General features: G+C 41.1%; 1 protein-coding gene across 8 annotated transcripts in view; it reads left to right on the forward strand.

Annotated features, from left to right (window-relative positions):
* LOC113821596 (zinc finger protein rotund) overlaps positions 1–22500 on the forward strand; it is a 656570-nt gene that overhangs the window by 509416 nt on the left and 124654 nt on the right. For all 8 annotated transcript variants that reach the window (XM_070140821.1, XM_070140818.1, XM_070140820.1 and 5 more), the window contains one exon: positions 17168–17365. In XM_070140821.1, the coding sequence (XP_069996922.1) occupies positions 17294–17365 (72 nt within the window). In that variant the 5' untranslated portion in view covers positions 17168–17293. The remainder of the gene's footprint in view (positions 1–17167; positions 17366–22500) is intronic.

Raw genomic sequence — 22500 nt, forward strand, 5'->3', positions numbered from 1 at the left:
TAGCACTCCTACCGCCTGGCACAAATATAGATATGGAACATCTGCTGGAGGATTTTTTCAACACCCGCCCTGGAATGTCAAAACCGAACATGTTTTGTGCAGATTTACCGCAGACTAGATAATAGAATAATTAAATAATAAGATTAATGTTTTATGACTCCAACGTCAGCAGTGATATATAGTGATATTTACACGTATCACTGACATCAGCTGTGTGATTATAACTCTTGGGTTACTGATGTGGGTGATGTAAGTTTTATTACAAATGCTGGCAACGATACTTCTGTTACGCTCATAAAGAGAGCAACGACTAGCGTTGCTTTTTATCGCCTGCAAAATACGATCATGGATGCGATAGAAATTTATAAGTAATGGCGCTGATGATCATTAGCATAACGATTATGGCGAAAGATAAAACGACAATGCAAACAAGAATGGTGTGAGCATTAATATTCATGATTATTTCAACAATACGGACGTGTAAATAATGGTAATAATATACTAGAGATACCACCACACACTTTGATACTGTGAGTTCCGCTATTAACGATGGTAAATAAAGGTCTTCGGTAAAGTAATTGATTGAAAAGTAGTTCAAGTTCTGTCCTGCCGTCATTGCTTTGTATAGTGATTTATGGTGTTGGATAAATGACTACCAAGTTATTGCTATGTTATTATTATTATTAATTTTTATTTTTCGTGAGGCTTCAATTAAGGATATGATAATAGTACTATTGTCATGAATATTTTATGAGAAATCATTTTGAAATACTGTTTTTATATTGGTATAGTCGCTGGTGTCTTTGTTTTCGTTATTGTAATGGTGCTGATGGTATTTGTAATTATTTTTAATCTGTTTGAATACCTTTGATGTATACTTAGGTAATTGTTTTGCTATTAAGTAGCATTTTGTTTTGGTATATTTTCATTACCTAATTCATTTATACAGTCCGTTTTATTCCCCTCCCGCATTTTAAGTCATTTATCTTTTTTATAGTTTTCATTGTCTCCATATTTCGTCTTTGTCATCTCCCATTTGACATTCTTTGTTTTCCACAAATCTTCCCTCGTCATTTCACCATTGTTTCCCTTTTTTTGTCTTCTCGCTTTAGTATTTTCCTCGAATCTCTCTGAAAAATTCGCGCTTCCTTTTCATTTTTTTCTTATTTTCTTTTTTTTTCTTTTGTCTCTCCCACGTCTCGTTTAGTGATCGGCTTCTTCCTCCGTTCACAAGGGTCGTCTCCTTCTGTCTTTCTGCCTTCTGTTCGCTTCGTTCGGGCTATATAACTGCTTATGACTCTGCGTATGTTCATTCTTTCTTTTTTCTTCTTCTTTTACTCCCTTTTTTATGGTTCTTCATTGTTGTGGCTGTCGGTCTTGCGGCCTTTTGTCGTTTCTTGCATGCATTTTCTGTCTTGTATTGCATGTAATTTTCCTGTATGTTTGTTTTCTGTTAATTCTCCCTAGTTAAATATACTCTGTTCTACTTGTAATATTTTTTCTTTGATTTTTTTTTTTTTTTATCTCATCTTAAACTCTTCCTCATTTCTTTTTTACATCACGACTCTCCCCTAGTCCCCCATCTTTTTCACATCACCGCCACCAGCAAACATGTTTCCCACCCAGCTCTCCTTCCCTTTCCTCCTCCTCCTCCTACTTTTCTCCTTTCACCTCCTCCTCCTCTTATTTTTCTTCTTTCTCCTCCTCCTCCTCTTCGTCTTCCTCCTCATCCTCTGCACTACCACCAACCACATTCCCCACCCACCCTTCCTCCTCGAACCCCCTCTCCCCCTCCCTGCCCCGGCCTTCTCCCTTCGTGGCGCTAAGCATCCCCAGAGCCACATGTGGACGCCCTGCATGCTTCCCACAGCGGAGTCGGGCGCTGTAGGGGGCGGCTGTATATCATGGCAGTCTCCGCACCCCGAGCATGCCACTTGGAGGAGACATTTTTCGTCGCGTTTTTCGTGTTTCAGCCGTTTTCAGCCTCGTTCGGCCGACGGGATCGCTGGTGCGTCTGCCTGGTCTGCTACGGCTGGGGAAAGGCTTGCGTGCTTATATGTGGATATGTTGGTATTATGGTCCTTGATTGGTTGTGTTTTCGTAGGATGGGAGAAGGGTAAGAGGAGAGGACTAGAGGGAGGGAGAGAAGATATTCTTATAGAGAGGACAGGGTAATGAAAATGAGATTATGATACCCCTTCGCTGCTCATTTGTAGAGGTCGCGGGGACAAGCCGCGGCCAACCGACAGGCTCACAAAACTTCGAAATTCTAGTAAAAGAGTACGGGGCGATCGACCTAATGGCCGTGCTGTGCCGTAGTCCCTTGTTATCCCAGGGACGTGTGTCTGTCGACCAGCTGATGTGGCCGCCGACGAGAGCTCCGTAGCGAGCCGTCGGTAAAGCCACACTTGAAATATATTTTTTCAACAGTAGCGATCGTCATTACGAGCGCGTTTGTGGCTTTGTCAGTTAACTGCCATCACTGCTTGTCTCAATTTCTTGCCGGTGCAACTTCCAGCTTATTCCTCCTGTTTATTGTTATTACGGCTTGATGTCCATGGGCGGAGGATGAGCGCCAGGAAGGTTTATTGCTGGTATTATGTGTATTTTTCATTAGCCATGAGGACGGCTGGCCTTATGAAGGAGGGCGCGGATCGCGGCGAGGAAGCAGAGGCGGGAAAGATATACTTACGGCATCATTAGCTATACTTAACTTTTTTTCTTTTTCTTTTGGGGATGATTTGGTCAGTTGAATGAATTCTTCAGGAATGTGATTACCATTGCAAATAGATTTTTGCAGGCTGTAATTGTTACCATTTTTCGGGACAGCAGCTTCATTGTTAGCTGAATTATGAGGGTAAAACGTCATCTTACTACCAAGTTCGTGGCCGGAAGCATGTAAACTTTTTTTCCTATGATTAAATCCTCATTAGCAATACCGAGAGAATATCCAAAGTAGGAAAAGGGAGAGAGAGAGAGAGAGAGAGAGAAAGAGAAAGAGAAAGAGAGAGAGAGAGAATAAGTGTAATGAATAAATAAGTCAGCACGTAGCAACCCCGCACATTAAAAGCTACCGTCAGAGAGCAAAGAATTCACTGCTGCACGCTTTATATATATATATATATATATATATATATATATATATATATATATATATATACATATATATGTATATATACATATATATGTATATATATACATATATACATATATATATATTTGTGTGTGTGTGTATGTGTGTGTGTGTGTGTGTGTGTGTGTGTGTGTGTGTGTGTGTGTGTGTGTGTGTGTGTGTGTGTGTGACTGTGTGTGTGTGTGTGTGTGTGTGTATACATACGCACACACATTTACATATGTGTGTATGTATGCGTGTTTGTATATATATATATATATATATATATATATATATATATATATATATGTATGTATATATATACATATATTTTATATATATACTTATATATATGTGTTTGTATAAATATATACATATAAGTTATATATGTATATATATACATACAGATATATATATATATATATATATATATATATATATATATATATATATATATATATATATATATTCATTCCGCCAGTTGAGGGAGTTAAGCCTAGGTACATTAATGTGGTAATCTTAGACCAACGTCGCGCGGGAGACACTTAAGGACAAGCTCAGAGGGTTCTGGGAATGGCATTCGAGAGTCATGTTACACAGGCGGAGGAGGAGGAGGAGCTGCTGGTGCCTTGAGCTCCTTCGCTTCCAATGGCTTATGTAATTGTCTTTTTAGTAAAGCTGTCACCGAAATTGCGGGATTTGGGGCCGATTCCGCGTGAGCGTCGGTCATACCCAGGCGGCTGAGTGAGAAACGGCCGTTGGGGTGAAATATGGGTCTGTGTGTGTGCGTGCGTGCGTGTGTGTGTGTGTGCGTGTGTGTGTGTGTGTGTGTGTGTGTGTGTGTGTGTGTGTGTGTGTGTGTGTGTGTGTGTGTGTGTGTGTGTGTGTGTGTGTGTGTCCATAAGATTTAGCTTCAACACGAACTGATTCATGGCGTTAGCTTTCGCCATGATTTGATGCGACACAGAGTCTGCATTGATATTTTTTAGAAGATATGACACAGAAAAAAAGGATATACAGTCGCCGATTCTTCAAACTAAAGGCAATAATCTAGATGTATTGTTTCCTGCAACTAATACACTGGCAGCGTCTAGAAACGAAGAGATTTTTTAATATTTGCTGACACCATGATTTAATGGAACACCAAGAGTGTGTTTGATAGATGTATATGAGTGGGGAGGGGTGCGCGCGTGCCTGTGTGTGTCTATGTGTATGTGCATATGTATCTTCGTACAGTTTACCGATTACGGATATGCACCGCACAATAACTTAAATTCTTGCTTTTATAATGTGAAGACAGGGGCGGCATTACACATTTTCCCTCACTAAGTACTTGAAACCCGATGCAGCATCCTGTGATACTCCGTTCCCATGTGCCGGGGCGCCTCGGCTGCTGTGTTTGCGCCGCTCCCAGTGCGCTCTACATCAAAGAATACATTTGTTTGGCTTGATACATACATGTTATTTAAGAAAATTCGGTGATTAAATTTCTGTTAGTTTGATTGCTTCCAAGGGAAAATGCGATTCTTTTTTCTTCTAATAAATTGAAAAATTGAATGTTGCAATCTTCAGTTAAAACCCTTCGGTACGGACTGGACTGATATGAAAATAGTGTTTATTTGTATATGTATTTTTTCTTTTACTTCTTCTTTTGTAGGTCATCGTGGAGAAAAATATATTGTCCAAAGTTCTTTCCTGCTTTTTCCTGCCGGGCGCTGTGGGGATTTTCTTTAGTGTTTCCCCAGAGTCAAACTGGGCGGAGAGGGAACAAGAAGCAGATAAAGGATGAGAAAGAGTGGGAGAAAAAGAAGAGGAAGAATTCGATCAGGAAATAAAAAAAAGAAGGAAGAGGAGGGACGGGAGAATGCAGACGAATAGAAGGAAAATAAAGAAGGCGATCAAGACAGAAGATAACTCCCCTCCCCCTAAAAAGAGAGAGAGGGGAGGGGAGGGGAGAGGGAGGGTATGCATTCTATCTTTTTCGCTTTGTTTCGGTTGATCGCTTCGCCAGCAGTTACGCATAAATGATCAGTTGTTATTCAGCGTCAGGAACCGTAGCCTTTGGTATTATGACACGACATTAGGGCATCCAAGACACGGTAGATAGAACGTGTTATAGCTACATATTATCATTATTACTATTGTTATTATTTTGGTATTAATTAATCATAATAACAGCAATGATAATGATAATGGCAAATAGTGATTATTATCATTATTATTATTATGCTTATGATTGTTGTTAAAAATATGAACACTCATTTTTGCCTTCATTATTATTACGATTATTGTTATAATTGTTATCATTGCTATTGTTATGATTATTGACAATCGTCTGTCTACAATCAATAATCAGGAAATGTAGGATACAAAATTGGATGAACAAGAAGAAATAAGAATTACATTACTTCTAATTCTTCCATAAAAAAAAACTAAAGGAAGAGACAAAACAGCTGAACAAAAAAGAGAGAGAAGAAAAAATAAATCAAACAAAACTTAACAAAACCTGAAAAAGAAAATATAAACAGCTAAACAACAACAAAAATTCTAGTAAAACGAGTGTTAGGGTCCGGGCCCCAGTGACACCCAAGAGCATCTCCGGCCGAGTACAGTGTCGTTGCATCCATCCAGCCTCGCGTCTTCTCCCGGGGATCAACATGACCTTAGCGCGGCGCCATGTTGCCGGGCTGGCCATATACTCTACATAAGGCTTCAGTTCCGACAAAGTTCTTGTTTAGATTGAGCGGAGGGGGGGGGGCGGTTAGAAAAAGGGGGCAGCGTGTAATAGCCGTGTTTTTTTCAGATCATTGATATTGTTGTTTTATTTTTACTTTTTTGTGGTAAGAATTAGAAAGGAATGAATTGTGCATACGCAAGGTTACATTCACATAAAAACACAAAAGCAAACAAACACACACACACACACACACATACACACACACACACACACACACACACACACACACACACACACACACACACACACACACACACACACACACACACACACACACACACTTTTTGTCGATACACGAATTATCGGTCATATTCCAATTCACAAGTAAATCTGATCCCGAAAGGAATGGATACAAGAAATAAGAAGGAAAAGAAAAGTAAAAAAAAAAAATAAAAAAAAACGCAAGCCTTTGACACAATGTACCAATTAGCGACAACACGGTCTATGTGGACACTCCAGCTTTATTGTTTTTATGCAAATATTTCGAAGCAGCAGTCGCATTGTTGTTTTAGTTAGAAAAAAATGTCAAATATAAGAATGAAAAAAATCACATTACATCTCATGTGTCATCCCAGGGCATGGATTTTATAAGTATCGCTATTACTAGCGTCATTATAATTTTTTTTCTCTTTTTGCATTGTTATTTTCTCTTCTCTTTGCAATAGTAGAAAGATATCGAGTTACATTATTGTGCCCTTTGAACCACGTACTTTGGTGAGCTCGGGTGGCCTGACGTGTGCTAGATGCGACACCGTATTTTGAAACATTTTATTTCTGAAAAGTGGAAAAGATATATGCGAAAAAAAAACATTTTCAGAGAATTGCTGTAATTGTAATAGTTTTTTTTTAGTCTAAGGCACCTTATCAAGCTTTTATCATATTCCATCCGCTATCTTCTTGGTTTTTGAAGTCACTGATATCTCCGTGCTTATGTTGCGTCACATTCATGACCATCATTATGTATCCTCGCTGTTAGTCTAAATACCAGATTATCAAACTAGTCTTTTGCATCCCAGTAAAAAGTTTATATACTTTTAAGACACCACTACTCTGCACCAGAGTCCTTGATCCATTCGGATCACAACCACCGCACGAATTACCCTTACATTGTCACCTAACCCTTCGTCACCTATACAAACTACCACCCCACATACCCCAATCCCCATCTTCCCATCCCTCCCCCTTCACAAACGCAAACAAGCAAACCACAATGTCTCGCCGATTAACTTAAACCATCAATTTCACGCTTTTACCCCTTCTGCTTACCCCTAACTCCCTCTTTTCCTCTCCTCTGCTCCCCCCTCCCTACCCCCCCCTACCCTTCCCTTTCCCGGCACCCCCTCTCCCGCCACACACACCTTTAGGGGACAATCACAACAAGACAAGGTTTACTCAGAAACGGTGACTTTTCGCGTCGACAAAGAACATTTTTGCTTCCCTCCGACTCTTCTCATTAACCGGCTCAGCAAAAACTCCGCAGCGCTTCCGGTTGACACTCTCCCCCTCTTCCCTCCCTCCCACTCCTCTTTTTCCCCTCTCCCCCCATCCCCCCAAACGCCCAGACAGGGTTGTGGGAACACAGGGAGGGGCAGTGATAGAAGACATGAAAGGGGTGAACGGAATAAAGGAGTAGTGTGTGTGTGTGTGTGTTTGAGAGAGAGAAAGGCAGCGATGGATATGCGACAAAGGAGTATAGACGATACGAAATCTAGAGAAGAGTGTTAAGGGTTGGGATAAAGAACAAGGCAAAAATACGAAGAAAAAGTTAAAAGATAGCGCGAGAAAGAGAGACCTCATTTTTGTTGTTACCCAGCATTGCCTTACCACAGTTTGCATTAATGTGATTGTGGGAGCGCAGGTGTTGTACCCAGGTGGTGAGAGAGGTGTGAGGTTGGGGCCACGGGTCTAAGGGGGGTGGGAGGGAGAGTGCAAAACAGGGCATCATCTCTTTTGAGGTTTTGTTTTTGCAAAAGTTGTTCGCTTTCGTGAATTGGCTTTGTAATGCATGGACATTGCTTTTATGATAGATTTTATAAAGCCAAATCAATGTGTTTAATGTCATAATCGAGACGTAATGCATCCACAATGGCTCTTGGGATTGAATAATATTTCCGTGAAAATAATACACTTGAGAAAGGAAGTGATAATCGCTGATATGAATGGTCTCGGACCGAACTTGCAGCTCTGTAGGAGAAGCATTATCAAACCATGACATTACCCAACCCGTATCTAGTGTGCAATTTCAAACTCAAGTACACAAAACACGTAACTCCGCGTTCGGATTGGAATTACAGATTATTCTGGTGGTGTTAATGTAATGGTCGTTTAGTCGCCAGGGACAAAAAGGGGAGGGAGAAAGAGAGAGAGGGAAAGAGGGAAAAGAAGAATCCGTGAATCTCTTCTGAACCAGTATTTATGTCTCCTGTTTTTTATTTCTTTTTTTCTACTCATGTCTGAGGTGGCGGTGCTGTGATCAGGGGCATTCCTGTGGTTTTCTCGTTTAATGCAGGATTTCAGCACACAGCGTGGGGGCTTCCTGCGACCTCAAGGGTACTACGGGGAAGGATTCACGGATGGTACAAGTTGCAGTAGCTTGGGGAAGCATAGTGGAAAAAGGAATGGCCAAGATAAAGAAATGCCGTTTTTTTGCCTTTTTGTGGAAACTAGAAGTTGCTGTTTTTGGCTTATTTTAAAGATGAAAAAGAAATAGCTAAAGTATGAGATAGAGAAGGGCAGTGTTTATGTAAATGATCGACGTCCTCTCTCTCCCCTGTGGCGGGCCTCAGCCAAAGTGGGGCCAGGCTAGGGTGTGCCCTTCGCGTCAACGTGCCATGGGCATTGTCAGAATTTTGAGTTTTTATCGTTTTTTTATGTTTATTCATTCTTCCTCCCGTCGAATCGTTTTCATTTTAGGGACGGACCGGACGTTCTTTGCCGTGTGCGGAGGCTAAACTCTTCAGGGTATCTTCTTTCGTTTGTTAGGATAGGAATTGTAAGCTTTTCCTTTGTTTTGCTGCCTTTGTTGGGTTACGTCTGTGTTGTTTTCGTGGAATATTTGATTGCAATTAGGCTTGATCTCCGTAGAATAAGGTAAAACTAATACATGAATTTTGATTTGCTTGCCATTTAATCATACATAATTATCTTCGTAGTTCTTATGGCTTTCTTTATCACATCAAGGAATATTGATGTTCGTAATCGTGATAGCGTTCATAGAAATTATAGCAATAGAAGTCATTAACGTAAGGAGTAATAGGGATATTTATTGCGGTAACATCATTAATAATGGTATGGATGTTTGTACTAAAAATGACGATAATAGTAATAGTTATGATAATAACGATGGTTACTATAGTGTGAAGTAGTAATGATGATGATAATACTAATAATGATAATATTGATTATAATGATAATAACAACATTAATAATGATAATGATAATGATGAGAATAATGATAATAGTAATAATGATGAGAATAATGATAACAGTAATAATTATATGTATATATAATGTTAACAATAATAATAATAGTAACACCAACAAGAACAATAATCATGATAGCAATAAAATTGATAATAGTAATGTATGGCACAGTTCAGTAGATAAAAGGGTCCATATTCACAACGCACAATACCTTGAAACCAAGCCCCTCCCACGTAACTCCACAATCCAACCTGCCCATCAAGCGAAAATGGACACTGACCAACGACAATAACAAGAAACACGAAACATTCCGAAACAGATTATCCTCGCCCGGTCTATAAAGAGAACATCAAGAGCCGAATCACAAACCATTATCGGAAGAGCAAAGTGTCACAAGGAGTCACGTGTCAAGTCAAGTGTCACGAGGAGGTGTCAGGAGGAGTCACGTCACAGTCGGTCTGCTGGGTCGGTCGTGCACACCGCTCGTCAAGTTCGCTTTTGATATCGTTACGTCAAGGAGTTCTGACGTGGACTTCCTTGCCGCTAGATGCCGCTAAACGATTCCTTGCAGCTGCAATAAAGCAATATATTTTTTCATTGCGCTGAATGATGGTTTCGTGATAGAAGACTTAAGAGCAGATTGCACTCAAATATTTTTATTGTTGGAGAGGGAGTGGGAGAGAGGCAGATCGGGAGGGAGAGGGAGAGAGAAAGGGGAAAGAGAGAGGGAGAGGAAGAGGGGGAAAATGAAAAAAGATAGACATATATATATATATATATACATATATATATATATATATATATATATATATATATGTATGTATGTATGTATGTATGTATGTATGTGTGTATATGTATATATACATATATATACAAAGTAAGAGAGAGGGAGAGAGGGTGTTAGTTGGTCTGTCTCCTGACGTGTCTGTGGACCATCTAAGCGAGAAGTTCAAAAAGCATATCGCTAAAAGATCCCTGTTATTACCGTTTTATCAGCGTGTCTTGATACGTGAACTGTTTTATCATATGGGAAATCACGTGTTGAATATTGCCTTTTAGGGTCTTATCTTTAGTGACATCAGTAAGGGAGGGGAAGAAAAGGAAATAGGGGAAAAAATGATGATGACGGTAACGAAATAATGTTGATAACGAACTCGTAGATACTGAGCGATAACAGCGGACGTAGAAAAACTATCGCAGAAAATAATGTGAATGGTAATACAGGAAGGAGTGATTAAAAAGATAGTGTGCAAAATTACATTAGTCACTCTCTCTCTCTCACACACACACGCACACGCACACGCACACGCACACGCACACGCACACACACACACACACACACACACACACACACACACACACACACACACACACACACATATCGTTTCATAGTTTTCGTTTTGTTTTCGTGTTTTCTCTCACCAGTCTTATCTAGCGCAAACTGATCCATCTTCAGACTACTGGTCTAAATGAAATTTTGTTGCATGCTTGTTGTGCGAAAACCTCCCTTATTGATAACAGACATTGCGAGTGTTAAATCCTAAATTCAGACTATAATGACGAAATGACGGCGTACCCTTATTAGCCCTGGGAATGGCGATCCGTGATTGGTGAGCCCTGAAATTTGGCGAGTCCTGAGTGGCTGACGAACGGATGTATTGCGGTCTTAGGAAATTGATGAGTGACCCACACGCTCGCGCTTCAGACGCAACTGGGCCACTAGCAGTATTTAATATATATGTATATATATATATATATATATATATATATATATATATATATATATATATATATAAAATATATATATATATATAATATATATATATGTATGTATGTATGTATATATATTCATATATATATATATATATTATATATATATACATATATATACATATATATATATGTATGTATATTCATATATATATATATACATATATATATACATATGTATATATATATATATTATATATATACAAATGTATATATATATATATATTTATTTATATATTTATTTATATATTTATATATTTAAATGTATGCATGTATGCATGTATATGCATATGTGTATATGCATATATATATATATATATATATATATATATATATATATATATATATATATATATATTTGCTTATTTAACCATTCACTCATTTAAACATTTATCTATCCATAAACGGACACATATGTTTAGGTATGTGCTACACAGTGAGGCCGATGCAGATATTAGTAGATGTATGGTGAATATCATATTAGTCTTACAACGCTAGCCGTCTGAACTGTAAGAATCCAAGACAAGTCTAATGGAGGCAGATAAGCTTTGCAGAATTGGCATTCAAAACCTTGGCAATCACGCAAATATCCTTCAAGAAAAGGTCGGTCTCCCTTGCCCGGGCATTTAGGGACCAGGTTCGCCTGTCTAAATACCTGTTCCATTGATTCTATTAACTTATGTTGCATAGCATGGTGTTGACGCGACGTCGTCAATTACTGTCTGGTGAAGTTTTCCCACACGCTCGGCAGTACAAGCTCTTTTACATAACACACATTGCATTTAATTTAAAACGTTTTTCTGTTGTGTTTTATTTTTATTTTTTGTAAGATTTTGTGTGTGTATTTTTGTTTATTTTTTCTGCTTATGATAAGAGAGAATTCGGATGTGGGTTGTTTGATTTGAAGGTTGATGAGCGGTTCAGTAAATTCTATGGAATAAGCTTCATGTTCCAGCGATGATTTTGTTTTAGATCTGTTTTTCGTTTTACTCTATTTCTTTTTCTCCTTCCTCTGTCTTGGCTCATTGTCAAGGTTGAATCTATTGTCTGTTCAGTAACCAGGAATTCGCGTGTTTATATTGGTCTTTGTCCTTTCGGAATCGAGTTTTGTTTTTTCTTTTTTCCCTTCCGCCGCTTATAATAATCTCTCTCTCTCTCTCTCTCTCTCTCTCTCTCTCTCTCTCTCTCTCTCTCTCTCTCTCTCTCTCTCTCTCTCTCTCTCTCTCTCTCTCTCTCTTTCGTTGTACGTCTTGCGTTGTATTAACAACACCGTCTTCATTATTTTTAATTACACCCGTCATTACAGCAATCAGTTTATCGATTGAAAAAGTTCTGGAACATTTGAGATACTTTGCCAACACCTGTCGCGCCAACCAATCTTCCGCAACAAGGATAACTTTGCATTATTATTACTTTTTTCGATTTCTTTTTCGGCAAAGTGTAGAGCACGGAGTCAACATTTGTTTGCTCTAATATTTTACCTGACCGTTGTTTTAAAGTTCCGTGCGATGGGATGATATTTAGGCGCTTGAAAAATTGCATATATTGATGACATACATCTTATGATTTGCGTTCGTTGTGCATTATTTACGTCTGAAGTGTGCGCGTGTGTGCGGTTGCATGAGTAACTCCCCTGTCCCCCATCCCCGTATCCCACTGTCACACAATGAGCTGCTACATTGCATGCTCATTTGCTGTCGGTCTAATTTATCATTTAATATTTTATTTAGGGAATATTAGGGATTAGAGGTGTGTGTGTGTGTGTATGTGTGCGTGTGTGTGCGTGCGTGCGTGCGTGTGTGTGTGTGTGTGTGTGTGTGTGTGTGTGTGTGTGTGTAATTTGTATGTATATGCCCGCTTGTGTTTATACATTGGATTTAAACTAATTACTTTAAAGAATGGAATAAAATGTACATGCATGTGTATGCGTCTTTAAATTTGCATACAGACTCGAATAGTTTAAATCGTCGTTTTGCATTACTTAGCTCAAGTTATCCTTATATACAAAAAAATGTTTTAATATATTAAGGGATACATTCATGTTGGTGATTTTGAACCACGGGTAACGAATGAGCTTGCCATTTGTTATGGGTTCGTCACACGAACAGGGCAATACAATAATATTGCACCTTTAGATAAGAAAGGTAGGACTCTGCCATAAAGACCCAGAATTTAGGCAATGGAGGTTGCGTAACACCGAGCACGTCGTCATGCCTATGTGATTGTTTTCGCAGCCCATCGACGTCGCATGTCTTGTGGGCTGGCATTGTCCGAGGGACGTGGGAGTAGTGCGGTGCTTTCTGTACCTGTCCGAAAAAGGGCAAGCGCATGCCGAGGATGAATGTTTGTCGAGGTGGATGAGGAGGTCGAGGTGGAAGTCGGGGAAGAGGTGGAACTGATATTTTTCGGGGAAGATCTCGAGGGCACACTTCGCTGTCCCTCGGGAGGGAAGTTCAAAACAAACTTCAGCTCCCCTAATCCTAGCTCCTCCACCTTCCCCCACAGGCTCCTGACGACTCCCTCGGGAGACGTAGCCACAAGCCCCCCTATCCACCCCTCCCCCGACCCCAGTCATTGTCACTCCGACCCGTTACGAGACTTGTATTAACTTCCGGAGAACTAATAGTAAAGCAAGTAGCTATCTCCTGCAAGGCTTAGAACAATAGTGGTTATAAATGCGTATCTACTGACAGCCATTCCAGGAGGGAAATCTGTTTTGCAAGAGTTTCGTACTTATTTTTTATTACTTCGGGCTCCTCGTTTTATTTTGGTTTATTTTTGTTTTGTGTTATTTGCTTTCGTCGCTCGAGCTGCTCGCGCTGTGAATTCACAGTGTGAGTGGACGCCTCGCTTGAAAAATATATACGTGTGAAAAGACTTTGCCCAAGACGATCACATCCGGTTTTGAATGCAGACACTCATTCGAGCAGGTGAGGGAATATCCTCATAATGAAAATGAGTGTGAACGAATGTTATTGCTTTGTAACGTTGTGAAAACTGTCGTTTCTCCGCCCAGTCCGGTGGAGCGAAATGTCAAAGTTCACAGCCCGGGCCGTCCGTGCCGCGTGCCTCGGGGATTGTGCTCTTGGCCCGTCCTTAAGATGATGGAAGAAAGTTGGCCAGAACAAGGAAGAGAAGAGGGGCGGGGGTAGATCTGCTAGAAATGAGAGGGGAGGGAATGTATGCTGCATGAGACGAAAAAAAGAGATGGGCGGAGTAAAGAAGAAGAGGGTAAAAAAATGTATGTGTATTAATACAAAGACCCAAAACTTGGCAAGTCAGAGGGAGAGAAAAAAAGCATCATATATTCAAGCAGAAAAAATACGTAGATTACACGATTACTGAGACAATAAAGGAAAATAGAGAAAATAGCTCCCCTTAAGTGCCAAATACGCAAAAAATATGTATTTCTCTACATAAAAACAAAACAGTGACGTGAAGAAATAAGAAAGAAAACGGCTAGCGTTTTGAAGGAAGTACTCAACCGATTCGAGGTGTCAGTCTCATTCGACACTTCTTAGACGTTACATCCAAGGATCAATAATATAAAGATGTTTTGTAAGTACACCATCTTGTGTTTGGAACTGGAAGCTGAATATGGAAATGATGTATGGGGAGAGCGAGGTGATGGAAGTGGACGTTGTATGGGATTTAGACTAATTTGAATATCGACTGCAAGGAGCAGTTTTCCTTACCACGGGATAGAAAATGGGGCTGCCATATTATGTAAATCGTTACCATTATCCGGAGACTTGTACTGGACTAACCCCCTTAGGTATACGCTCCTCTGGACACCTAAAAGGACACCTAGTTTGAAAATTAGACACCTGTCCACTCACCCTCCCAGCCTTCTGGTCTGGGCGTGGGACGTCAAGGCTCACCCATAAAAGTCCAATTGATCTGAAATCTCTATTCTCGTCTCTCTTTTTTTCTAGGTTTCTAGACGCGCTAGGTGAGCGGACGTGTGATTAGGGCGTTATCAAGTGTCCAGATAGGTTGAGGTTCCTTAATGATATGAAAAGCTTGACGGAGAACAAAATGTCGAGAGCATTGGAAGGGGTAAGCAAGTTCCCCTCAGCAACATCCGCCTTTAATAATGCCAATGCACCCCTTCGCCGGCGTGGTAGAAAGTGTGTTCCCCTAGTAGCTGTCGGGCGGTGTACCAGTTTCACAGGTATGCAATACGTCGGCGGGCCACACGTTCTCCGGCGGCAACGCGTACTGTGGACTCTTGACCACGGGCCTTCCTTTGCCTCTAATGCGGGGGCTCCGGCGACTGATTATATGGGTGAATGCAGCGGTGGTCTATGGCCTTGATCATTTGGCGAAACACTACTTCGATCTCCAGAACTGACCACCGGGTCCTTTATCAAGAGACCCTTTCCCCAAAATTCCGTTGAGATGAAGGTTGGGTTAGCGAGTTCTGAATGGAATGACTAGATTTGCTACTTTGGATAAAGGAACGACGTGAAAAGGTCTTTGTTAGCTATGCACCCTGAGGGGTAGATCATTCTGAATGTGGAATTACTCATGAAATCATTGTTATTAGTATTATTGTATTTGTTTATAAGCTTATATGTTCATTTTCTTTCTGCTGTATTGCTTAATTTTTTTTTCTCCTGTGATATTTTTGGAGTAACACTTTATTAATTGAATCTTAAGTCGAGGATCAGTATAGAAGTTTCTTCCCCCCTCTATCCCTACATTTGACGACCCACTAAACGAGACATTATAATGTCGAATAAAGGTGACTTTATCATGGCAGAGATGGTCCGCTCCCCATTTAAAGCCCTACCACTCATCCCAGAGCCTCACCCACCACCCCTACCCCCCCTTCTCTCTCTCCCCGCCTTTGGAAGGATTATAAATGTGGTGGTCAGTAATAAGGCCGTATTAGCGTCGCCCAGTTGGGGGAGTGAGGCAAAGGCCTCTTCTTCTTAGAATACCTTACGCGTCGGGAAACGTCAGCGACTGCTTCGCGTGCCGCTGACATATGGCGCTGTGCCGTGGGCCGATGGCTGCCTATGGCGCTCAGCGGCACGCCCATCTGGCACTTGATTATGACTAGATTTTCTTCTTTTACTGCTTTTCTTCTCATTTTGCTTTATCTCTGCTCTATTTTATTATCCTGTCGTCTGCCAACGTTTTTCTTCTTTTCTTCTTCTTTTATTACTACTTCTCCCTCTCCTTTTTAAGCAACAGTAACATAAGATCCGAAGTGGATTGATGGGAAGAGAGGACAGGTGGATACGATTTCACTAAATTTGGTGGCGGTAAACAATACACAGCATCATGCTCTTGTCACTCTGTGTGAGTGTGCACTGACATTGTCACCGCATGTCTTAAAATATCATTAATGTCCGGGTTTAATATTTACTGGGATATCTGGTGACCTGAGACCGGTCTGATTTTAATACTCATTCTCTTTTTTCTAACGGTGGTTCTTCTTGGTGATATGGTTTTGCTGTGTATGACTGTGATATAAACATGTGAAGCATATTTGTGATATCTGGAAATGTATAATGTTTAGGTTTTTATGTATCTTGCACGCACGCGCACACGCACACGCACACACACAAACACGCACACGCGCACACGCACACACGCACACGCACACGCACACGCACACGCACACACACATACACATACACACACACACACACACACACACACACACACACACACACACACACACACACACACACACACACACACACACACACACACACACACACACACACACTCACACGCACACGGTACTCATACACACACGCTCATTCACAGCCAAACACACACACACGCGCGCGTGTGTATGTGTGCTGTTTTTGTATGTGTGCGTATATATATATTATATAAATATATATATATATATATATGTATATATATATATGTATATATATATATATATATATATATATATATGTATATATATATATATATATATATATATATATATATATATATATATATATATATATATATATATATATTATATATGTATTATGTATGTATGTATTTATTTATATACTTATATATGCATGTATGAATATAACATTTTTTTTCAATATTTTAACCCAAAATCCCCTACAATTACAAAATGACTGATGTTCTCTCTCGTCCCCAAGGCGGCGCTGGTGTGGCCCCCGGGCGGGGAGGGGTCGCACAATAAGGGGGCGGGTGTCGCGGGCGGCGTGGGCGGATCCTCGCCGCCCACGTCCCAGCAAGCGGCGCCCCAGGGACTGGTGCACTGGATGAGCGTCATGGCCGAGCACATGAACAACCCCCATCATGATGCTGTGCATTACATGTGGAATGGCGTAGAGGTGAGTACCTACTATTTCTGTTTTTCCCTTATCCCACTTTCAGGTAAAAGAAAAAAAATCGCTTGCACTATACTTGTTCAGGAATACAACGCAGCCCCGCTGTATGCATCAGCCGTTGTCGCGTCTATGACTAATGGGCGCTAAGCATGAGAACGACACGAAAGAACGAGCCTTAATTCCCCGAGCCATTCGGTTTGCTCGTTTTCATGACTGATCATTAGCGATCACAGAGGCTCTTCCGGAATAATGTCGTCCGTGGAGTCGTTAATTCCAAAACAAGGCTATGCAATTTGTTCGCGTCTCTTTGTCGTTTTCCTCCGGACCAATTTTTGGAGACTAATGACGGCGAATTTGTTTAATTGTTTCAGTAGGATAATGACAGAGGATACATTAGACTTAATGATGAAAGTGAAGGTTGCTTAACTTGGTAATGATGACGTTGATTAGGCAATTACAGTATTGGAGAGGAAGGTGGTGATAAGAATGATGATAAAAAGGCCCCATGACCTATAATGATATAGAAAATGCTAATGAGCTCTTCAGTTACCCTTGTAATGGGGCGAATGGGAAGTGGCCTGTCCATATATCTCTGTAATGAAGAAAAGGAGAGGAGAAAGAGAATGAACTGAAACTAATAAGCCTTTGTAGGATTATCGAAGATCAACGAACGGACCCTCGCATCGTGCTCTTGGTCGAGACACACAGTAATCACAGACGAACACAGACGATAAGCAGAACAGGTATGGTCCGTTCCGCTCGCGGGTTCTTGTGAAGTTGGAAGATAATAATGATACAGATTGAGGACGGATAAAACGGCCAAAGAATGGGATTTGTGGTTTAAGGATATCTGCTACACCTTCCTTATTGTTTCCAGATATATGTGGAGATTAGACATGCATCACGAGGACTGTATTTATTCAGGTACTGGATGTTTGGAATTCTGCATGTCATGGCTCGAGACTAGGGGCCAGAAATCAACGATAGCACTACGTTTGCTCAGGAAAGATAGCTACAAATGAAATGAATAATCCAATGACATCGAAGCTGTGTAAAGAAGAGATTAGAGCAAACGCATAAAAGCACCGGTAATGCACACACATTAGCGGCACAGTGATTGTTCCGTCAGGATAGTAAAGTAACACATAATAATACACCTAAACGTGAAAGTGCGGGATTGCGTAATAAGACGCGGCGGGAACGCATAATCATGGCGAAGCACAGGAAATGCGAATCATATAAAATCAATAAGTTTTTGCACCTCGGGAGCAAAGGTTATGGTTGCAAAGTGGTGCGCGGCAATAGCATTAAAAATGGGTTGATAATGATAATAAAATCATATGATTACAGTCATAATACTGCATATAACAAGCCGAGGTTCCAGGGGTCTGATACGTGAATATGTAAGCCCTCTCCCCTTCGTATTCTAATATGAGGGCGGTCAGCATCGGCAGGAGTGTGAGTATGAGTCACTTATTCGATACTCACAGTAGTATGAGGGGAGAGCACGGGTTCCAGGTGAAAACTACTTGTTAAAACAAAGACCTCCAATTTGACAGATCCAAAGGCTGCGTTTCAGGTGTGCAGGGTGAACCATCACGCACGTAATTCAGGGTTGCTGGTCCTCGTCCACGTGTGAGTAAGCTTTAGGCTTTTTATCACTGTAATGCAGTTAATAATCACTTATTTTAGTGTCGGGAGAACCTGCAATTCGGTTTACCACCAAAACTTACCGCAGCGCCAGGAAATCATCACCTCCGTAATGAGATTTTCTCCCCTTCCCCCCATTTTATCTGCGAGGAAATTACCGCAGATGAAGGGAAGGAGACAGAGACGGAGAGAGACGGGAGCCATCGGCAGCGGAAGAGAGCGAAGTGACACAGGCTTTTTTTCCCCCCGCGCGGGAGTTATTGCGCTTTACGCCGCGGTTAATGGCGGCCAAAAAACGCGCCTTTATTTCCCTCCAGCGGGCGCTTCCGAGGCGGAGCCGGGGAGGGATCAGCTGATGGGCATAGACCGGAAATGCCGCGCAGCGTACCGAGCGGCGACGAGGAGGTCGAGGCGGCGACTTGCGGATGGCATGAGTTCGCGACAGCCGTAAAAATAATCGTCCGTGTCCCTTATGCTCGTCTCTCTTCCTTTGGTCCGGGGCGATAACGTTCTATTAGGAACAGGGTGATGTTTTTATAATTTGGCCAAATACTATAATTTACGGTAATAAAGGATTTATATCATTATGTATATGCGATGTCCCTTTTTGCCAATATGAGGAAGGCGAAATTGCCCGAGGTGAATTAAATTTAATGTATTCAAATGAAATTCTAATCTAACATGCGAAATTAATCTTTAATCTGCGGGTAAAATATACATGTATGCAGTATATTATTCCAAGTAGACATTAATAGTTAGCAGCGGAGGCTCGTAAAACCTCGCGACCCACGATTAGGTCACAGACAAAGCTTAATTAGAACACTAGTAGAGTTTAAAGATATGCAGCGATTCCGTAGCTACCTACCCGTAGGCCCATAAAGGCATTAAAAAAAGGCTGAATGTCGTACAATAAATCAATTAACATCGTAATAAATGTCGGGAGCGGCCATTTTGCAAAAGAAAAGCACGTAAAGAAACTCGTGGATGTACCGTAGGTCATAAAGATAATTGGGGTTATTTAATTCAATAATTATGAAATTGCGGTAGCCGGAATCGAGGTAGGCCAGGCGCAGATTTTCCCAGGAGGAGGAAAGCCGCAGATGTTGTCACTCGGCGGGAAAAAAGTGAAAAAAAGATAAAAACGTGTTCCGAGATGTGATAGTAAAAATAACTAACAATGGAGGGAAAAGGAAAAAAAAGGAACGTGCGTTTTTGTGGATAGAAGATGGAAAGAAAAATGTCTGAATTTCCTTTTGAGGTCTTAACACTAATATTTTGGCACTAATGTAATCACTCCCTCTACCCACCCCCTCTCCCCACTCGGTGATCAAGATAGGTCTACGCCTCCCGCGATATCTTCAAACATTTATAGGCCTTCTGGTTTTGGGAGTTTTTATTTCTCCCTTTTCAGTCAGAGTGTTTTTTCTCTCACTTTCTTGTTTTTATTTTGCTTTGGACATTTCTGGTGCCGTTATTGGCCAAATTGTCATACCATGAGCTTCACTGGGCAATTAGAAAACTTTTTTCGTGTTTGTTATTCCTTTTATCACGTTTGATACTTTGTGCTCTTTGTTTACATCCAAAAGGCAGAGAGAGAGAGAGAGAGAGAGAGAGAGAGAGAGAGAGAGAGAGAGAGAGAGAGAGAGAGAGAGAGAGAGAGAGAGAGAGAGAGAGAGAGAGAGAGAGAGAGACACAGAGAGAGAGACAGAGAGAGAATAGAATAGATTAGAAACGGAGAGGCTAGTACAGTGTGGTAGTGGTTTTTCTTCTTTCTTTTTTTTTAACTTCTTTTGATGAAAGGTCAAAGATCTTGGAGAACCAATAACAATAAGAACAAGAACCATAGGAAGGGCGAAGTGGGGCGAGGACGGGGAGGGGGGCGTAAATATTAGTAGTCCTGTTACAGTACCTAGAAAGAAAGAGATAGAGCGAGAGAGAGAGAGAGAGAGAAAGAGAGAGAGAGAGAAAGAGAGAGAGAGAGCGAGCGAGAGAGAGAGAGAGAGAGAGAGAGAGAGAGAGAGAGAGAGAGAGAGAGAAGGGGGTGAGGCGGAGTTGGGGGAGGGAGGGAGATCAAAACAGCAAGAAAACATCCATTTTGAAGTCCAACCAGCTGAGAGGGTCGTAGCAAAGTCTGTAGAGACAAAAACTTGAAGAAACAGTTACTCGGCTTCAGCATGGAGCGGGCACGCGTACTAGCGAGTTCGGCGGAGCAACTTTTTCCCCCCGCTTTTCTTCTGGTCAACCTTAAATACATTATCATGCTAATATTATGCGACCGCTGAGGTGGCCTGTCTACGCTTTGACGAGGAGGGAGTAATAGCTGTTTGAGTCGGATGGCGAATGGTTAGGGATTAGTTGCGACTGCGAGCGGGGCGAGGAAGCGGAGATCTGCGGGTCTCCCGGCGCTGGATTCCGCAGGACTGCTTTGGCCACGGCGAAAGTCCGGATTTATACAAAGATGCATGTTGACTCGTTTTCTGGATTTATTTTTCTGTTTATTTATACATGTATTTTAAGAGTATAATTCACTCATTTAATTTTTTATTTGTACATTTATTTATTTATTTATTTGAAGGCACTGTGTCGCAGAGTGTGACGTCAGATATCGAGGTAGCCATCACAAAGGTTCATTTAGTGGTGGTGTTGGGAGGAACAGTTACGATGTGATACAGACCAAGTGATAGGACTGATGCCACAATAAACGTTTTAGAGACGTATAAATGTGGGGCGAAATCTCGAATTGGTTCGCGAATACTTACGGAACTAACAGGATAGTAGACTATAAACCTTATAAAGTATAAAATATTGGCCGAGAATCTGGAGGTTTTGGTCGTTTTGGTCCGCGTTTGAAAGGAGTAACTATTCGTAGAGTAAAGAGGTTATTATGGAAAGAGAGAAAGTTGATGTATTAATGGTAGATAGACTCGGGGTTAAATTCATATATTCTATCAGTGTTGGTTGATTCCTTTGTCCACTCTCTCTCTCTCTCTCTCTCTCTCTCTCTCTCTCTCTCTCTCTCTCTCTCTCTCTCTCTCTCTCTCTCTCTCTCTTTCTCTCTCTCTCTCTTTCTCTCTCTCTGTTTATGTTTTGTCTGGAGCCTCAGTGAATCGAAGACGTATCAGTTTATCTCCGGTCTGACGCAGTAATAGAAGCGTCATTTTTTATGTTCTTGTCGGAACCCCCGGGCAGAAGGAGGAGGAGGAGGAGAAATGGATAATGAAAAAAGATGAAGAAGAAAAAAAAGGGAAGAAAAAGAAGAGGCGTTTAAGCTCAGCTTCGTGATGAATGAAATCAGGTTATATGTTTTTTTTCGGTTTTGTTTGGAGTCAAAAGACACGAGGAGAATTTAGGGGAGGAGGAGGAGGAGGAGGAAGGAGAGGAGGACGAAGAAGAAGAAGAAGAAGAAGATGGGTATGAGAAGGTTTAGGGGGACGGAAAGGGGAAAGAAAGAAGAAAAAGAGAGAGGGGAAGGGAGAGGGGGTCAACAT

Source organism: Penaeus vannamei, chromosome 27, assembly GCF_042767895.1.
Source record: "Penaeus vannamei isolate JL-2024 chromosome 27, ASM4276789v1, whole genome shotgun sequence".
NCBI lineage: Eukaryota > Metazoa > Arthropoda > Malacostraca > Decapoda > Penaeidae > Penaeus > Penaeus vannamei.